This window comes from Solanum stenotomum, chromosome 1, assembly GCF_019186545.1.
Source record: "Solanum stenotomum isolate F172 chromosome 1, ASM1918654v1, whole genome shotgun sequence".
In the NCBI taxonomy this organism is placed as follows: domain Eukaryota; kingdom Viridiplantae; phylum Streptophyta; class Magnoliopsida; order Solanales; family Solanaceae; genus Solanum; species Solanum stenotomum.
Genome location: NC_064282.1, coordinates 63,656,447 through 63,678,429, shown reverse-complemented (window position 1 = coordinate 63,678,429; position 21,983 = coordinate 63,656,447). Strand labels below are relative to the sequence as shown.

Sequence of the window (21,983 nt, the reverse complement as noted above, 5' to 3'; positions counted from 1 at the left end):
TATAAAAAAAGGAATTACATAGATGCGATATAACAAGGTAAAATAAACAATACATAGGATAAAGGGGGAGTTTGATTATTGTTCAAAGTTGAGGGGGAGTTTGATTTTTAAAGCAGAGTTAGGGTGAAAATGATTTTCACCCAATAAATTCAATGATTTGAGAAATTACTATAGATAATAATAGGGTAAATTAAGAACTAAAAGATAAGTTATTTCTTGATTTTCTAAATTTGACAAGTAAAAATGGACAGAGGGATAAACTTTGTACCTTGAACCAAAAAATTTGGACCATCATTTAAGCTATAGTCAAAACTTTTTTTGTTGTTGTTGCAAATATACTATTTTGGAGCCATGTTAAACATACAAAGTTGTAAGAATTTGAGTTTGAAGTTTGGTTATAATGATCCTCGGGGTCATTTTGAGTTTTTTTGTGTGCTTTTTCTATTTTGTCTCTTTTTTAGCTTTTATATATTGTTTGTGATCAATGAGAATAGTGACATGATTCTTGAGGTGATCAAATGTATATTAGATGAGTTTTTCAATTTTGAAGGGTACTCATTTGGCTTTCTATTCTTTCCTTCACCTCCTTTTGTATTTGATTGCCCACTTCTTCGGCACGGATTATTAGGTTCCTTAATATTTTCCAATTTCTAGCTTTCCAAGTATGATATATCAATGCTCCAAAAATTGCAGTTGCCACCTCCTTGTGGAACTTTTTCCAGTTCCTCCTTTTTAGCCATTGCAAAGTTTGTTTGACTGTTTGACGTTGAAAAGAAATCCCCGACCATCTGGCCTAAGCTTGTTGTACTCCTCTAGTCCATGTACAATCAACAAATAAGTATTGTTGCGTCTCCACCTGGTCGTCCACACATAGGTTACATTTCTCATCTCCATCTAGCATGTTTAGCCTTTGGAGTCTTTCCTTGGTGAGTAATCTGTTCTGGTAGGCTAGCCAAACTATGAACCTGTGTCTAGGCATCATAATAGAATTCCAAACTAGGTCCGCCTCTTGCATTCTCTCATGTCTTCCTATCAGTGCATTGTAACTTTGAGTGACTGAATATTCTTCATTCGCAGTCAATAAATACACACCATTGGAAAACCAGTGTACCATGCCTCTTTTGAGTGTGTTAATCTTTTTCCAATACCAACTACAATCTGCAGGAACCTGATGCTCTCAAATGTCTGTGTCCTGATTTTTCATATATATTCCATGCACCCATTTGACCCATAAGGCATCCTTCTTCCTAGAAAGCTGCCATATAAACTTCCCCACAGAGGCAATATTTCATTGTTTGTTGTTCTTGATGCTCAAACCCCCATACTTCTTTGGTGCGCACATTGTGTCCCAAGAAACCAAAGCAATCTTCCTTTTATTGATTGTGCATTCCCATAAGAAATCTTTGCAGATCTTGTCCACCTTCTTGACTATATATTGTGGTAGTATAAACACTACTCCCCAATAATTATCTATGGAAAATAAGACTGCTATAGTGATCTGAAGTCTTCCTGCATACGACAATGATTTAGAATAACACATGGTTACTTGTTAGTTATCTTCTCCACCAGTACATGACAATCAACTTTGCTCCACTTCTTTGATGAAAGTGGTAAACCCAGATATGTGATTGGTAACGTTCCAGCCAAGAACTTTGTCAGCCTAAGAAACTTCTTCTTTGTTTCATCATTTACCCCAGCACAATAGAATCTAGATTTGTCATTAATCGCCACCAATCCAGTAGCATCAGTTAAATGGTTTAATACCTCCATCACTCTTGTGATAGATTTCTCATGTGCTTTGCATAATATCATCAAGTCATCTGCAAAGATCAGATGAGTGAGTTTAGTTCATTTGCACATTGGATGAAACCTGAAATCTGATAGCTCACTCATTTTATTCAAACTTCTTGTAAGATACTCCATCACCAATACAAAGAGTAAGGGGGACATTGGGTCACTTTGTCTTATTCCTCTTCTCTCCTCAAAGTATCTAAACCCATCCCCGTTAACCTTCACAACAAATTTTGTTATCGTGACACAAGTCATCACTAAACTAGTGAAAGAGTCTGGAAACCCATATCCTTGCAGTGCTTCCTGAATGAAGTCCCAACTTACCCAACTCCTCAATCAATATCAACAAGATGTCGTGACCGCTTAGGCTTGGTTTACTTTGGTTTGAATGTAAACTAAAATAAGCGGCGTTTATTCAAACAAAGGGAGCTGAAGGTTTCCTTGTTTAGTAGTACGAAAGTAGTTCTACTATTAAGATGTTTAATATTAATAATAAATATATAGTGTTGTAGCTGTAGAACAGAATGACGTTCACCCTTACTTTTACTTTCTGAGAAGGACTTAAGTAGCTAAGTTTCCAAAGGCGAACACCCCTCTGTCTTTTATAGTATAGTCGTAAAGGGCTTCTCAGAAAAGTAAGGAAGAAGACATTCGAAAGGCCGACCACTACCACCATGTCATACGCCTTCTTGAGATCAATTTTCATTAGGCATCTAGGTGTAGTTTTTCTATTATAATGCCTAAGAATATCATGACATATCAATACATTGTGGACTAGTGATCGACCCTCTACAAATGCCACTTAATTTTCTGCTACAATGCATGCTACAAACCTTCTTATTCTAAGGCAAATCAACTTCTAAATGCACTTATAAAGCACATCACAACATGAAATAGGCCTAAATTGCCCTGCATTCTGAGGTACAGTTAACTTAGGGATCAGTGAAATCATTGTTGCATTAAGTTATTTGCGTAATTTGCCTGTATGGAAAAACTCCAAAATTTTCTGTCACATCCTTGCCGTTTATTCCCCAAGCAGCTTGGAAAAAATCACTACCATAGCCGCTGGTCCAGGACTCTTGTTCTTATCTATGCTGAACATGGCCTGCTTCACCTCATTTTCAGTGTAAGGTCTGATCAACTCAAATTGTTTTGTGATGTCTAGGATTCTTCCAGCCTTAAGAAAACTATTGAAAGCTCGAACTCTGTGGATTTGCTTCCTTCCTAAAAGTTCAGTATAGTAATCGACCANAATATCATGACATATTAATACATTGTGGACTAGTGATCGACCCTCTACAAATGCTGCTTGATTTTCTGCTACAATGCATGCTACAACCCTTCTTATTCTAAGGCAAATCAACTTCTAAATGCACTTATAAAGCACATTACAACATGAAATAGGCCTAAATTGCCCTGCATTCTGGGGTACAGTTATCTTAGGGATCAGTGAAATCATTGTTGCATTAAGTTGTTTGCGTAATTTGCCTGTATGGAAAAACTCCAAAATTTTCTTTGTCACATCCTTGCCGTTTATTCCCCAAGTAGCTTGGAAAAAATCACTACCATAGCCGCTGGTCCAGGACTCTTGTTCTTATCTATGCTGAACATGGTCTGCTTCACCTCCTTTTCAGTGTAAGGTCTGATCAACTCAAATTGTTTTGTGATGTCTAGGATTCTTCCAGCCTTAAGAAAACTATTGAAAGCTCGAACTCTGTGGATTTGCTTCCTTCCTAAAAGTTCAGTATAGTAATCGACCATAATTACTGTAATAGCTTTCTATTCATGTTAGATCACTCCATGTTTATCCTCCAGCTGAGTTATTGCATCTTGTAGTCTTCTATGCTTGATGACCGAGAAGAAGTACTTTGTGTTATCATCCCCAATTTAATCCAAGTAGCTTTGCTTCTTTGCTGTAGAAAAATCTCTGCCATGTAAGATGAGCATTTGAACTTTGCATACTTCTCTTTCTCTTCCTGTTGTAGAGAACTATCAGATGGTTGGCATTGGAGGGCTCGTTGGACTTGTAGCAGGGCCTGTCTATCCTCGTTGGCTTCCTTACTATGTTCCTGACATGCTATTTATTTAGTTCGACCAATTTTCTTTTAAGCTCCTTTAGTTTCCTTGTTATTTGAAATTAAACATCGTGCACCCTAGACTACATTGACTCCAAACCTCCTCCACTATACCAGGAAAGTTAGGATGTTTCGACTACGTATTACAATACTTGAAAGCTTTCCTCTTATGCTTCACATTTGATTTCAATGCAATATGGATAAGACTATGATCACTCACACCTTCTGGCAAGAAATTTACTGAACAATCAGGCATGTTGTCCAGGCATGTTGTCCAGCCATTCACTGTTGACCAGTGCCTAATCTATCTTAGACCAAATTCTGTTGTCCCCCTACTTGTCACTCCATCTGTATCTACTTCCACAATATGGGAGTTCAATCCGCACTTCACCACATATTCCTTGAAGTCCTCAATTTCCCCCTATAGTGATAGGATTCCCTCCAATTCTATCGTCCTGGTTAAACACTGAATTGAAATCTCCAGTGATCAACCAAGGTAGTGTTTGTCCTTGATTTGTCACTGATATATAATTCCATAACGCTGTCCTACCCTCTTTGCTATTGTGCCCACAGATCACAGTAAGATAGAATCTGGTTCGTTCACAAATATTCAGAATCTCACATGTCACAGTCTGGTCCATCATACTCACAACAATAGTCTGAAAGTAATCTGGCCTCCAAGTTGCCCAAATCCTTCCATTGTAATGATGCTCCAGGTTTGTAATATACTCCCATCCAGGAAACATACTTTGTGCTATTTGTCTTACTTATATTTATTTTTGTCTCCACCATACCCACTATTTTTGCATTAATATTATTGCAAAGGAGCTTCACCTCTTTTTGCTTATTCGACCCGTTAAGGCCTCACACATTCCATACTAGAAAACTACCCATTAGGTGGATGTGTACGACTCCCACCCATTTCTTCACTTTGTGGAACCATCACAATAGTATCCCCTTATCAAGTATATGAAAACCATTACCTGTTTTTTGCCCTGTTGTTCTTTCTATGTATTGTGCACTTGCAGCCTTCTTTGGTGTTACCCATACAGGTTGGCCTTCTGTAGTTCCTTCGTTGTGTATCTCCTTACCAGATCTCTGGGCAACTCATTGGTGAGTCCTCCCTTCCCCTTCCAGTGATTTTTGTATCTCTTGCGTCGTATTTTTTGTTCCTGTTCCCCTCATAACTTCCTTATCTCCCTGTAAATTCATATAATAAGTTGCCAAGATCAACTTCAGACATTTTTTTACTATAGGTCTTGGCAAGAAAAACTTTTGATATATACCAATTGCATTTCAGACATTTTGACATGAAGTGGTGTATGTATATATATAACCACACTTTATATATTTTTATATGAAGCCTAGGTCAATAATTTTTTATCCACAACATTTGTTATTCTAATTTTAACAATATAGCACATGATTCAACACCCAAAACTATTGTTGTGTTGTGGATTTGCGGCATTGTTGATGCTTAAAATCTAGAATTGGTGTATGCTCTTTAGTGCATTTTAGTAGATTTATTGTGTGTTTATAGTTGTTTTGCAGGAAAAATAGAATTTGATGGCTATGTGTTGAAAAACATATAGTGTGGACAATTTTTGATCATATACGAGCCATTCTATGAATCGTGGTTTGGTCCATGAGTCGTAGATGACAATCCTAACTGATTACATAATTTTGAATTTTTTTTTGAATCTTACGAGTATGCAGTATGCGTCATAGAAGGGCTTATGATCTGTCGATGAAGTTCATGTTTGAGGTTCAGAAGATGGACACAAATGTCTGACTTCTACGAGGGAATAGTAGAAGTCGTAGAAGCTTTTACCAGCTGCATTTCTTGTCTATGGAGAAATTTTTGAGACTATACATTCACTGTCATTTACGAGTAGGTTCCTCAAACCGCAAAAGTAACCACGAATCGTAAAGCCCGTCGGTAGAAGTTGTCGAACACTATTTTTCTAGTTTGTTTTGGATAAGTTTTTAGTGTCTATAAAGACTTTCTAGATTTTCTTTTACAATTTGTGCTCAATGTATATTCTAAAAACACAAGGAAACAATTACTTTGAGTTTATTCTTGAATTTGGAGAGATTTCACACTTTAATTTGATTGTTGACTTTTGCTTTTGAAGTTTAATTCAAGATTTCGAGTTTTTTCATCTTGTAGTGCATGATTCCGATTAACTAAATTATCGTTGATGGTTGCCATACAAGCCTGAGTAGCTAAATCCACAACTAGGATTGTGGAAACCATGAAGAATTAACAAAGTTGGACTTAATACTTAGTAAACCTTGAAAAATGTGAATGCATGTATTGTTTTTTCCTTCGCTTTGATTGCTTTTTAATGAGTGTACGCCTTAGGACTCATCTTATTTTTTCTTGTTGGACCAAATGGGTAACGAATGGGAAACAAATAACACAATGGAGATTTGAGGCTACCAACCCTCATCTAATAGCTTGACCTTGTATGAGAATAGCTAATTTGGGATCAATGGTACGAGTTAGTAAAGTAAACACCCATAGACGGACCAAGTTGCACGGTGTATTCACTCATTTAGGGGACCAACCACTTAGGTGAACTTAACTTACCGATCTTGCATGCTACACTTAAGAAAAATGTTACCAATATCTAGTCTTACTAAGTTATGACTTCATGGGGATCACAAAACCTTAGTTTCATCTATCATTAATTCAAAACTCGTTTAATTGATATTTATTTACTTGCTTTTTGTGAAGATTATAGACATTGCTTGTTACACAAATTCCTGCTTTCGAAAATAATTCGACTAGGAGCATAAATAATCGCAATTGAACTAGGTCCAAATCATATTTCCTGTGAAATCGACCCTAATCTTATTAGATTCTATATTGGAACATCAACCGCTTTATACTTCTATTGTAATCTGAACATATCATTTATCTCGAATGTGCTTACATTTGAAACATGAATTCTAAATATCATACAAAACAAATCCACAATCATTAATTTGTCATAATACCAACATCTTTGTTTTTAAAAAAATCATTATGCAACAAGGTAAATTGCCATTGTTTTCAGCATTTTTTTAAAAAAATATATCACACACTTAATTTAAATTTATTTTTCATATCCAAAATTCAAAACCCACTTCTTTAAAGTATTATTGTTCAAATCATCAAAATTGTAAATAGTTTGGGAAATTTTTTTGGTTCAATAATTAAGAAGAAGAGCGGAAGGAAAAAAAAAGAAACAACTTTATATGATATTTATATTTGATTATCAATTAAACTTTTTGGAAACATAGGTATATAAATTAAAAGAAGTAACTAGGTGCACACAATTCTTTTTACCTTTAAATGGTATTCAAAATTGCATCATAAAGTCTTTAACAAATAGACAATAAAGGAGATGATAATTATAGCATGTTGTAAGACCATAAAACATAAGAAAAGCATGCCATAAAAACTATACAGAAATAGCAATAAATGTAGTGTATTATTTATGTGCAATATATTATTGCTAACACACACACACACACACACACACACACACACACACACACACACATATATATATATATATATATATGTTTAGATTGATTAAAAGAAAATAAAATGAACTTCATATATATATATTTTGATAATATCACAATCTTTTACACAATCACTATAATTAAACATGTTACTTTTAGATTACTAATTATAATAATTATGATTAGTTATGTGTAATTATGTTTTAGGGGACTTAATGATATAATAATCTTTGACCCTATGAGTATATAACTCATAAAAAGATATATACTAATTAAATAGTATTTAAGTAGAGTAAACACTTGTTCTTTAAAAAAGGGCCACCTTGGCAAGAAAACCAGAAACGTACCAAACAATGTGAGAAGGGCAAAAGGCATGCATGGATATATGATAATAATAATAATAATGTGAATCTAGCATTCCAAAATTGTGCACTTTGTTGAAATAATTTCCAATGTTTTAAATTGTTGGTGTGTTTGTTTCAATTTGGGTTTGTGTATGTGATGTAAAACTGATACATATACAACAACATAGTATTTGTCGATGAATGCCACCTCTTTCGTTCTCTCTCTTCAGTTATAGTCATATGTACACTCTTCTCACGCCGCCTCACCTCCATTACTTGCCACACTTTTCACTTTCTCACAATTCAACAAAATCTCCCTATTTTTTGTGTTCTAAATTGAAATCAAGGAAAGTCACTTTCATGAAATTGATGCTATGATCGATTCCTATTGTTACTCTGATCACTAATGCTTCACTGGTATTTTTCTATTTTCCTCTTATTATTACTTGTGTTTGATCAAGGGTTTGTTCTGTTTTGGGACAGTGGTTTGATTATTTTGTTAGATTCTTATTCGATTTTGATGATCTAATGTATTGAGTTTTGAGTCTTCTGACAAATCGAATTGATTTTGACGGAATCTGATGTAATATTTTATTTTGTTTTGTTTTGTTTCTGTATAATTGTTTTTATGTAAAATTTAACGTCAATATCGAGGAGACATGTCGGTACACTTTGTCTGATCAGACATTCTCCCTCAGTTCTGTAACTGGGTATTTTGACCTTGTTTATCAATTTTTAAATGTTTTCCATAATTTTGTTGTAAAATATTGGACTGAGATGAGCTGCAATAGCTTACTTGGAATTGAGTTGTTTTCAAATACGGGAGACTTGAATTTTTAAAGAATTATTATTCATTGTTTTTGCTTGTCCTACAATCCCTTTATTTGATTGAGGATGATGCAAATTTTTGTGGAATTGGATGTGCAAAGTTGTTGGTTGTACTTTATGTATTTTGATTTTGACTTTATTTTCTTGGTGATTTAATTGGTATACAATGAGTACGTTTGAGGTATAAGTTAAAGGCTTTAGCCAATTTTGTGTTATGTGTACTGGACTATGTGCTGTGTCTCACTTTCAATTTCCTTTCTTGTATAGAAGAAAGAGACCCATGAATCTTGCTCATCACTGTGAAGAATAATCTTGATGCTGCCTGCTGTTCAGAAAATGGAGAATGGGGTGAATGAACTGGAAAATGATGAATTCGAGAAACTTCTTGGTGAGATTCCAAATGTTACTTCTGGGAGTTCATATTCTGAGGAATCTGGTGTCATCAATTGTCCAAAAGATTTTAATTTGACATCCTCGAATGGGGATGGGTCAAAGCCTATTGGTGTTACTGAGACATATATAAGCAATGAGATCTTAGGCAAGTTAAAAGAATTTGGTAACCGAGTTGAGCAGCTACCTAACAAGAGGTATGAGTCTGAAGAAATAAACTTACCAAATGAACAGGCTATAGCGTCTGCATTTGCTGAGTTGCGTGTAAAAGATGGTGCCTTCTTAGAATCTGCAGCTCCTATGGCTAATTCTACGCCGTTGCTGAACCATTTAGCTGTTGTGAATGGACAACGCAAAAATAGCTTAGGTAAAATCCCTTCAAATTTGGATTCGCAAGTGTTAGTTGTTCCCTCAACAAGAACACCAAATAATCTATCCAATGCTTTTAATGGGTTTAGTCCAAGTATTGGTGGGCACCAAAGTGGATATGTACATACAATGGAAAACATATCTGCAGCTGTACCATTACCTCCTGGAGTGCCAGGTGTTCACCTACTTCCACCAATTCATCGGGTAGATATTCCAGTAATTTCCAATCAACAACATTATTTCTTGGATGTTACATCACCTGTTCCTTACTTCCACTCACAAATTAATCGACACCATGGAGCATGTAGACACATTGAAGAGGAACAACATTATTTCTTATATATGCAGCAACTTCGTGCTCAGCAATTAGGTAATCAGTATCCAATTCAACCTGATGGGTCAATCACAAGTAGATCAATCAATAGTAGCTCGCGTCAACCATTCAGTGAGATGCCGATTCCTCACTTCAACCAGCAAGTTTCAAGAAGTATAAACCCGTTAAATTCCCTGTTTTGCTCAATGGGTTCTGATGTGCTGCAAGGTTTAGACAAAACAGATAAACAATACTTTCCTGAAAGAATGTTAAGAAGATCACATGGACCGGAGCCAGTTAAGTCTGCTAAATTCGGTTCGTTTGGAGGAACCAACTATCTTTCAAATATGAATCAAAATAGAAGAGTTTTTCCCAACGCTTATTCGAAGCGTAGTTTCCATTCTCCAAGTGCAGAATCTCGCTTGGATTGTCTAGAATCAAGAAGCTTTTCTCCTGATGCTGTTGATCTCAAATTTCATCGGTGGTCACAGTCTCAGGAGTATAATTTAATTGATGATTTTGCTGGAAGAATCTATCTCATGGCGAAGGATCAAAATGGATGTCGCTTCTTGCAGAGGAAATTTGCTGAAGGATCTTCAGAAGATGTTGAAAAGATTTTTCCTGAGATTATTGTGCACATCGTGGAGCTCATGATTGACCCCTTTGGCAATTACCTTGTTCAGAAGCTTCTTGAGGTGTGCAATGAAGGTCAGAGAATGCAGATACTTCATGCAATCACTAGAATAGCTGGGGATCTTGTAAGAATTTCATGTGACATGCACGGGTCTGATTTCTCTCTTTATCAAAGTCCTTTTTTCTTTACTGAGCTGCTTCTGTTCATTTTCTTCACAATTATTTTATATTTTCTTCTTCTTTAACTGCAGGACCCGAGCTGTGCAAAAAGTTATTGAAACTCTTAAAACACCTGAGCAGTTTTCCATGATTGTCTCCTCATTGAAACCCGGTTTAGTGAATTTAATCAAGGACATGAATGGTAACCATGTTGCGCAGCGGTGCTTGCAATACTTAACACCTGAGTATAGAGAAGTAAGTTGCATATGTATCCGTTTATAGGCAGTAATTTTACACATTGATATTTCCTGTAGTTTAGAGATCAAAGGGCTGAGTTGTTACAATGTTGGGGAGATAACTTCATTGCTCCTTTTAGGTAAAGAATAGCAATCCATTGTGTAGTAAACTGAGAAGGAGAACCGTAGAGTCAATATCCAATATTAGTGCAACTTGATGATAGGATAGGCATTCAGATTTCTCTTTTATTGGTTGTTACAACAGTTATATACTAATCTCCAGTTTTGGATGAATTTGATTTTTTCATGGATAGCATTGAAGTGGTAATCAGGATTTAGGAGAGTACCAGAATAGTCAATCTTGTTGTCATCCTTTGGAAAATAATACTCACTCCGTCCCAATTTATGTGACACCATTTGACTGGACACAAATTTTAAGGAAAAGGGACGACTTTTGAAATATGTAGTCTAAAACACTCCTTGACCATTTGGAACGGACTTAAAAGGAAAATGTGTCACATAAATTGGGACAGTTTGAACTATTAGATAGCATAATCATGATTAATATCTGTATTGTCCTTTCTATTTGTTGTGTTGATGTCATTTCATCAGTAACTGGTACTCCTAAACTTCAAGGACGTCGGTTGATTGTGCGGCAGCAGATTGTCTTAGGATATTTGATTATGCCAATCTTATTATGTTTCCACCGTGTCTTTGTAGGGATATTTTGTAACTGTAGTGTAAGTTATTTGAAACTGTTCATATACTTTTCATAGGGATAAAATGAATGAACTGTATTCGTAGTGTTAGTTCTATTAATTTCCTAACCCCATATTCAAACTGACGAAACTTAAGGTAGCATATTATAGAGAAGAGGATTTCTGATTACTGATGCCTCTGTTTAACATTGTAGGGGATAGTGTTCATTCCTGTTGAAGTGATTTCTTTACAAGTTTCTTATTTTTAAAAATTGTTTGTCACTTAATTTTTGGCTAGAAAGTGCTGGAGAGGTTCATTTAGTTTTCACATACCTAGCTGTTTGAGGTTTCCTTCATTGCTTAGTTTATGCACGCCACAAAAATTTAACTTGGGACACAAATTTCTTTCTTTCGCAGTTCCTGTTTGAAGCTGCTATTACCAATTGTGTCGAACTTGCTACAGATCGTCATGGTTGCTGTGTGCTACAGAAATGTCTTAGCCAATCTGACGGTGGACAAAGACACCGATTAATCTATGAGATCACTTCAAATGCATTGGTACTTTCCCAAGATCCATTTGGGTATGTCAATTCTTTTATACAGCAGGACTTTGTAATATATGGTTGTAGACAATAATTTATTTCATAAATGCAACAATATCATTATTTTTATGAATCTTATTGATGAGAAATTTGAAAACTCGGAAGACTCAATGTAGAAATTTGAAATGTGACTCATGCTAGTCAAGTTCAAGTGTCTGATTTCATTCCCTGTATAATATACAGAAGTATGGATTTCTCTTTAGTAAGTCCCATTGTTTTCCGTCTTGCAGGAATTATGTTGTGCAATATATTTTTGACATTCGTCTTCCCTGGGCAACAACAAATATCTTTGACCAGCTGCGGGGTAAATTTGGGGACCTTTCTATGCAAAAATACAGCAGTAATGTGGTAGAGAAATGTCTTAAGCATGTGGATGAAGAACGTTCTTCATATATCATTGAGGAGCTGTTAAGTGATCCTCGACTAGACCAGATCATGCAAGACCCATATGGCAATTATGTTATCCAAGCTGCTCTAAATATCTCAAAGGTCATTAGTTTACCACTGTTGTAATGTCTTAATTGGAAACATTTGATCTTGACAATTTCTTGACGTGTAGGGAGCCTTGCATGCTGCACTCGTGGAGGCTGTGAGAGCCCATGTTCCTGTTCTACGGACCAATCCTTATGGAAAGAAGGTCCTCTCATGCAATAGTCTTAAAAAATAAGTTTCAGGTATAATAAGATTATCCAAATCTTGCATTAGTATATAAGTTGTTTCAACTGCGCAAAAGTGTTTTCTTCCTGGCACTTGGTAGGGCTTGTTTTGTGAAATTTCCATTCAACTTAACCTTTATGTTTTTACAGACAGATCGTGTAATTTATGTGGAGTAATAAGCAGGCGAAGAGTTGCCTTAAAGTTGTTTCCATAGGTTGGGCAACCAAGTTTTGAAGCTCGGAAAGAGATGGTATTCATGTAGATCGATGCTTTTGAGTACATGTTACCATCTTTTTAGAAAATTTCTTCCATAATTTTCTTTGAAGGATGTATATTTCTGCTAATGCCTTTCCTTCCACTCCATTCTTCCCTGTGCTTCTGTGAAAGGAATGGGAGTCAGCAGAACATGTTTCTGTAGAAATAATCAATTTTGAAGGTGTATATCTATGCCTGGGATGAATGCTTTTATAGCCATCAATTATATTTATTAATTACTAATACTGTTTTCCATTCCTTCTATTTTTAATGGCCACATTTAATAGAAAATGTAGCTCTTGGTATGGTTTAATAGGTTTAGCCCCTCCTTTTTCAACATTCGCTTTGGGTGTGTTTGGTATGAGGGGAAAATATTTTTCAATTTTTCTCATGTTTGATTGACTTGAATGTTATGGAAAATGCTCTCAAAATGGACTTATTTTTCTCAAATTAAGGAAAATAATTTTCCAATATGAAGGAATTTTTTTTTTCAAAAATCTCTTTCAACCTCACCACCCGACTTGAAATTTGATCTTGATCGAGGACTAGACTGTAAATTTTGATCTTGACTTGGGACCCGACCTCGAGATGCAACTCTAGACTCTTGACCCTCGACCCCAATTTGATCCTAGATTGAGAAACATGTAATGGGTTAGGAATCATGTCAGGTTCGAGGCCAGCTCCCAAGTCGAGAGTTAGGTCTTAGATTGGGATCAGGAGTTTGGTTTCGAGAATCTCAAGTCTGGGTCGAGAGTTGGGTTGGGTTGGGTCTGGTGTCATGCCAAGTTGGGGAGTCGGGTCCTGGACAGGGATCATGTAGGACAATAGGAGTTGGGTCCTTGATTTGAGACTCAACTTCTAACCCTGACTCCAAACTCGAGACCCAACCCTAGATTCGGTCTCAAACCCGACCCTGACCCACGACTTGACTCTTTATCCTGACCCTCAACTCTTGACTCATGATCCTGCCCTTGACTCGGTACTCGATTCTTGACCCGATTAGACTCTCAACCTTGACCCTGACCACAGACCCGACTTGAGATCCCACCCCAAACTCGACCTGACTGTCGACCACGACCCTAGTCTAAAACCCGAATTTCGACCTTGAGCCTTAGACTCTCCCAACTTCTAACCTCTGACCCTAACTCAAGACCTTACTACCTTAATTGTGACATGACTCTGACCTAGGATGTGATTCCTACTCAAAGCTTGACATGATCTCGACCCTAACTCTTTGTTTTATGTTTTTTGGAAAACATTTTGCTTCATAGGGCTGGACATAAAATATCGAAACCGAATTACCGAATCGAATTGAAATTTTTTGCAATTTGGTATTCGGTATTCGGTATTTGGTATGTTATTCAGGAGTAAATTTTAGTATTATGGTATTCGTGTTTGGGTTTGGGTTTGGGTTTGGGTTTGGGTTTGGTATGAGACATAAGTACCATTTGGTATTTGGTATGTCCCGAATACCAAATTATTTACTTAATGAATGTCATATATCAACATATCTATTACTCATTAGTACAAGTTCAAAGAGAAAGTCAAAGAATAAGCATAAACAATCCAAATACATATGTCTATTAGTTGTATCAATTTGTTTTTCTTGATGTCTTCTTACTTGTTGATCTTCTATAATATTGTGCCTCCACATAAAAAAATATAAATGATTGGAGAAATAGTATTAATTTGTAATACAATCAACTATAACTTTAATATGGTATTACCGAATACCGTACCAAACCGAAATTTAATTTACCGTTTACCGAATTACCAAACCTGAAATTTGGAAAACCTGAAACAAATACCGAATGCCTACCTCTATTGCTTCATACCAAACACTCCTCTGATGTTCACTTATAATATTCATTTTAACATTGTAGGGGTTAAGGCTCCTAACTGTATGATAAAATACATTACACGGAGGAGGAAATTTTTGGCCAAAAATATCCCTATACTATCCTGAAAATGCAAAAACCTAAAGTGCATCTTTAAAGTGTACATATAAACAAATAACATCTTTTTAAATTTCATAAAATTTGCAGGTTCTGTCCTCTTACCAACACCTTAAAGCCTAAGAAAACTCACTCACGTTACTTTACAAACACATAACAAAAAGAAATGGAAAAAATCAAACTCAAAATCAAAGATATATTAGGTAGTTTGGAAAAAGAAGAAAAATAAATATATCTAGTAAGGGCTACACATCAGGACACTCCTACGAGTCAAGAAATGAGGGGACTGTTGCTGGACACATGATGGTTCAACGTTCTAGTTAAATTTGAAGTATCAATGGAACGGTTCGGTTGATTATTTTTAAAAAAATTTCCCTTCAAAAAAGATACTATAATAGAAGTCATTGAACAATACAACAAAACTTATGCAAACGCTCCTATTAAAAGTTTAAAATCGAACAATACGGTAATAAAATTTTACATTCTTAGCTTCTTGGTGAAGAATTGAAGTGCTTCTTCAAGACCATACTTGTGAAAGAAATATTTCAATATTGGTGTAATTTGAGGTGATACTTTAGAAGTAAAAAATGAAAATTAACTGAACCCTACCAATACCAAAGAGAAACCTATATGATTGATATAGTTTAAAAAAAAAATCTAATTTTGGTTATACATTATAAATTACCAAAAAATTGGAATGATAGGGGAAATTACGTGGATAAGCAAACATACACTAGCTAATTAGTTAACGTAGCTATAGTTTTAATTAACTCGCAGCTTAATTTTAGCTATAATTATGTTGCCCTCTCGCCTATCTTCCTCTCTCTCGCCTCTCTCCTCTTTATAAATATACAAATACAAATTATCAAATAAAAATTATACATATACATATACAATTATATAACAAATATACAAATACAATTATCCTCTCTCCCTCTCCCAATATCATCTGCTCGCTAGATATACACATACATATGTATACCAGTTATATATACACAATTATCAGCATACATATAAAATTTGATAGATATACATATACAACTCGTCTCTCTCCAATCTCTGCCCTCTTTCGCGCACTGTTCCCCTCTGTCTCCCAATCTCATTCACCTCTTTCTTCCCTCTCCCAATCTTGCTCACCAGATATACAAATACATATGTATACCAGTTATATATACACAATTATCTGCATACATATACAATTCGTCTCTCCACACTCTCTACCCTCTCTTGCTCGCCTCTCCCCTCTGTCTCCCAATCTCGTTCACCTCTCTCCTTTGTCTTCCAATCTCGCTTGCTAGATATACAAATATATATATATATACACATACACAAACACACAATTCAACAAATATACATATACAATTCACCTCTCTCCACTCTCTGCCCTCTCTCACTCGCCTCTCTTCGCTCTCTAACATGTAGCTACGAATCATAATTAGCAAACTATAGCTATGAAGCGTAATTAAGTTTTTTAGTGGCTATTTGCGAAATTTCCTTATTTTTAAACCTAAATAACCAAAGACTAATTAAAGGACAATGGCTCAAAGTCGTCACCAGAGGTCTAGGACCTATGTTATATTTACATTTGAAAAAAGTGACAAAATATGTTTATACAAAATTTAGCATATTACTAATATATAATTATATTTGTATACATGTAAGATTATTCGGTTCAGTTCAGAAATGTTTCAATTTTTTTATTAATTAAAAGACCATCTCAATTGTTCGGTACTATTATACACTTAAATAAAAGTCCACAATTTTATTTAAAAATAATATAAATCGGTTCGGTACGGTTTGGTTGGTTTGGTCAGTTTTTCATATTCTTTTGATACCCCTAGTTAAATCCATGAATATCAAAGATGGCTATGTAATTTGTTTCGGTTAAATTAATTTGTCAACGAATATATTGAGTTTACTTTTTAAAAAATGGCACAACATGACAACTTATATATTTAATTGAAAATAAATAGTCCATTTTTATATTTATTTTTTTGACTCAATAACCACGTTTTGTTCTTTGAAAAGTGCAATTTTTTTTTCTTTTTGATTTTTTCACGGTATTTTTCAACTCCCCCTCTTTCTTCTCCTTCTTTCCTCTTTTTTTCTCCCTCTTTAAAGTTTTAGGATTTCTATCTTCTTCCCTAAAATATTTTTATTAAAAATCAATTACATCAACAACTCTTCCCAATAAGTAACTTAAATCACATCAAAACTTTCTCTACATTGATTGTCTACAATATTTTTTTCAAAAAAATTGACGATATCTGCATTTCTTATCCTTAATTGAATGGCAGAATTTTACAATTTTAGTGCTTTCGATTGTATTTCAATGGTAACTGAATTAAATTGTTTTTTTTTCTTTCTCCCTTTTCTCTCTCTCTAAAATTCTTATACACACTCATCTTATTTCTCCTTTATAATTTTTCATTCACTCCTTATTTCACTTTGTTTATGCAAATATGATATAATCATATGTTTATCAATTGTTATCTCATTAATTTTCTCTTTCATATATAATCTTGGAACATTTTTCTTCCCCCCAAAAATTTATGGCCAAAATGATGACCTAACTCGATTTGTTATCTAAACATGTCATTGGAGATGGACTTAAGTTGGTAAATGCAAGTGGAACCAACAGTGGATAGTGCCGAATGATGTCAAGTTTGAGGCATTATACAATGAGAAAGTTAAATATTTGGAAAATCAAATGGGGGTGGGGGTGGGGGAGGGGGCGGGGGTCTCACACCAATTATCAATGATAAGGTGAGAACCAAGGTTGGAACAATGATAGAGATAGTGGTTGGAATGATTAGCGAGGTGGAAATGGAGAGATGGGGAGGTTGATAAAGTGTCACGACACAGGGGTACCCCCTAGATGTGACACGGCTTACAAGACTCCGAAAAGCCTCATACAAGTCTTAGCAATATCATAACATAAGATAATAGAAAATGGTGCGGAAATTTAAAACATTTTTTTCCAATACAATCAAAGTCTCATAAAACGAAGCGAAAGTTTACTACACTTGTCTCAAACCATCTAATACATGAATATCTTTTGGACGCAGCCCATAAAACAGTTCTAAACATAAAATGAAATATAAAAGGACATGGTGGTCAAGCCCTCGAATGCTATGAGGACTCACCAAAACTTCTCTTCTTGCTCTACTATGAACCTAGCCACGAGGATGAAAGTCGGTATCGTCGGACCCTACATTTGATAAAAATGTAGACAAAAGTATGCGTTAGTACAAACATGTACTAAATATGATGGCTACCATAAATCATCAACATAAGCAAATCATAAGTGTTTGTCAACATAAGACAGATACCATAATCATAAGAGATACATCATAAGACATAAACTATAAATATAAGAGATAACAACATAGTCATTAACACTTCACTCTCAAAGTGTTCCTAAAGCATTTACATAGATTCTATAAGAACGTGCATACATTCATAATAAAAGTCAATGTGGGTAAACCTTCCACAACAATACCATATACAATTCAAAATTTATCATGTAGCTTCCCTCTCAAAGCCTTACTAGTCTTAACTCATCATGTTTGCTTTACTCTCAAGCCCTACTAGTCATAATTCAACACATAAGCTTTATTCTAAAATCCCTAACAATAATCATTCATCATCCATGCCTTAGTCTCAAGACAATTCTAATCTCAAACCTTACCATTCATAATTCATCATACATACTTGATCTTAGTCAATTCATGTCTAAAAGCTTTACTCTTAAGCAATTCATATATATTTACTTCAATTTCAAGTAATCTATATATTGTAATTCATCAATCTTAGAAGATCACATCTAAGCCCTCAATTTTCCCTTTCATGACATGAAACCCAACTACATCAAATTCACTCTAGAATCACAGGTTAATCATGAATACATATATAATCCTACTAAAAATATGTAATTCTATTATAAACAAGCATAAACAATCATAATCTACTCTATTGGATCATAACCCATAACATTAGAAGAAACCCTAGTTTGACTTGGGGAATTCTTCTTCTAAATTGGGGAAATCATGGGGGCTTCATGGATGAAAGAGATCCATGAATGAATACGCCATCATACCTTAATTACAACGCCCACAAAAGCTTGAAGATTGGAGGACTTGACCTAGCTTGAACCTCCTTCTTCTTCTTCTTCTTCTTCTCCTTCTTCTCCTCCTCCTCCTCCTCCTCTTCCTCCTTCTCCTTCTCCTTCTCCTTCTTCTTCTAGAGCGAGAATATTTGAGAGGGAATTGGGTTTCTTTTGTGAGTTTAGAAATAATGACTTGGATGACTTAATTTAGGGGGTCTAAAGTCTTTATATATGTGGTCTAGATTAGGGTAAAACGACACCACTTAATCCTTAATTAATTTCAGAAAGACCCATTAGTCCCCAACTTAACCGACCTACTGCCCCATCCATGAGACCCTGACCACGGGGTGTAGGTTGACCTACGGCTCATCCTGGTTGGGCATGGTTTGGGGTCTGCAACTCTGGAAGTAGGCTCTTGACCTACGGAGCTCACATACGGGGTGTGGATCCATCCACGAGGCGTGGGTCCTGCCGTAGGTCACTGCCTTGAGCCATTTCCTCTTGGTGTCCACCCACGCTGCCCACCTACGAGATGTGTGTCCAACCACGTGGTGTGGGTGACCTCGTGGGTGATACTTGGACTCAAAACATGCTAAAATCCCCTCTTAAGACTACGGGGTGTTACAATATCTCATCTTGGGAACATTCGTCCTCGAATGACGTTCTAGGCACTTCTTAAGGTCACGACTCTAGACTAGCAACCCATCATGCGTGCAACTCATCAAAATGCACATGACCAAAGAGGAATTATCAACTCTAACCTAAACATGTTCAATGCATCACAAGGAAGGTAGTAACTACTTCTAACAACCTAAAATGCATAAAGTTCTAAAATTCTCATGTTCAAGGAGGAACTACCATATCCAAGCTAAAAGCATGCTCAACACAATCTCATGGAGCCTATATGCATTCTATGCTCATAACATACATACAAGGAGGAATCTCTCAACTCCAAGCTAGGGCATGTTTCACATCAATTCATCTCATGAAGTCTATAGGCAATTCTTACTCAATGCACTACAACATAAGGAAAATCAATCATGCAACCTCATTTTCTTTCAAAACACAAGTTTTCATGAACATGCTTAACATAAGGAAATCATGAAAACATCTAAAACACACATGACTCCTCATAAGGAACAAACCATGAAGAACTCATCATCTCAATGCTAAGGAGGAAGATAAGGAAAAATGATGAGGATATCAGGACATCTTATTGGCCTTGGCATCCCAAGTAGCACCCTCACTGATGAGTCCACAAATTGGACTCATTTAGAGCTATATTTTGATAGAATTAGTGTCCTCAAATGCATATTTTATCTCAATATCTGATGAAAACCATTCAGGTATTTGGAGTTTGAGGAAAAGCATGGACACTACTTAGCAAAAAAAGAACAAAAGCAGCTGAAAGAACGAATAAATGAAGATCTGAGAATCGCCGAACCCATTTAGTGAGTTGCCAAAAGGTCTTATCGTCGCCTTTTGTTCCAGTGTGCTGAGCCCTGAAAGAACGGATCAAATCGGCGGTGAAAAGGAGCAGTCAGCGTATCGCCGAGCAGTTCCACGAAGCTATACTATGTCGCCCAATGATCCAAAACACGATATGCTGAAGGCTAACGCAAGACGACGATGAACTAAACCAAAGGGCAGATCACCGAGTTGATCGACGATCCCGACTAACTTCGCTAAATGATCATTTGCAGCACATTTCCTGGAAACTATAAATACTAGTTGAAGTTTTGTAGCTTAGTATCAGAGTAGAAATTATTATTAGCAAGTTTTATTATTAAGCTTTAGATATCAGACTTAGAATATTCTCTCTAAGCTGGGAGAGGGTTTTGAAGAACTTGAAGATTCAAAGAATTTCAACTCCAAGATTTTGGACTTGGGTCTTGTGGATTCTTCACTTTTGACTTGTTTTAAGACTTAATCTTGCATACCCATTGATGGAAACTAAGATTGGTATACAGTTTTACCTTTTTTACATGTGTTGCTAAAACCCCAATTCTTGGGGTGTAATTTTGTGAAGATGGGTTAGATTATCTATTGGGTCTTGCTTGTTGATGGCTTATTTGTTGTGTAATTGTGATTTCGTTTAGTAGTTGTTGTGGAACTTAATGAAATTGTAGTTGTAAATACAATTTCAACTTTGTGTTTTCGGCTTGCTCGAGAGAGGTCGTAAAACTAAGACTACTAAATTGATGGCCGGTGGGATTGGGTCGACATGAGGTTCAGCTCGAGAGAGTGAACCCTAGTCCTTCTCCCACACACTCAGATCGGGAGAGTGAGTGGGCTAAGGTGGAGGCTGTTCTTCATGCGGCAAGTGGGTGTCCAAGAGGAACCCATTTGGTTCAAGGTAGGTTGCTCGAGAGAGAATTTACCCCCATTATGGTCTAGCCTAGTCACAAATACTCAGCGGATTTACTATCAAAAGCATGTACCCAATAGTCTAGTCTAACCCGTATTCCTATCACATCCCAAGAATCCCGTCTCCATATTTGTATTTCTTTTTATTTTTGCTGATTTTATTTTTACTTGCTTACAAACCCCCCATTGATAACTGACACTCGTGTCAAACCCTTTAATTTGTCATGTCTTCATTCGATAAAGTCTTTAGCTATGGTTAGCTTTAGTACTTTCGCACTTAATCACTAATTTTTAGAAACCGCTCCCTTTGGACTCGACCCCAACCCTTGGTTGGGTTACTATACTATTGTACGATCGTAGACACTTGCATTGGAAGTTATGTCTTGATTACGCAAACATCAAAATGGCGCCGCTGCCGGGAAATGGTGTTACGTGAATTTTTTTTGATTAAGTCAAATTTTTATTTTGATAGTCGTAGTTTACTAACTCAAATTTTAGTTTTGTTTTCTTTGCGTGTTTGTGTTGAAATAGGAAAATAAGTGTAAATAGTGAAATTGGGGACCAAATGGATCACCTTCCTCTTAAAATAATGAAGCTTAAAGATTATATCCTAAGTTTCAATAAAGAGGAAAGTGAGTCAGTTTGCAAGTTGTGGCAACGATTCAAAGCTCTTGTACAACAATGACC

General features: G+C 35.8%; 1 protein-coding gene across 1 annotated transcript; it reads left to right on the top strand.

Annotated features, from left to right (window-relative positions):
• The first annotated feature begins 7,915 nt into the window (after positions 1-7,915).
• Positions 7,916-12,940, top strand: LOC125844526 (pumilio homolog 12). Its single transcript, XM_049523838.1, has 7 exons — positions 7,916-8,143; positions 8,822-10,410; positions 10,511-10,673; positions 11,770-11,933; positions 12,185-12,443; positions 12,514-12,628; positions 12,761-12,940. The coding sequence occupies exons 2-6, from the start codon at positions 8,870-8,872 to the stop codon at positions 12,619-12,621; spliced, it is 2,235 nt and encodes a 744-aa protein (XP_049379795.1). The 5' UTR covers positions 7,916-8,143; positions 8,822-8,869; the 3' UTR covers positions 12,622-12,628; positions 12,761-12,940.
• Positions 12,941-21,983: the final 9,043 nt, after the last annotated feature.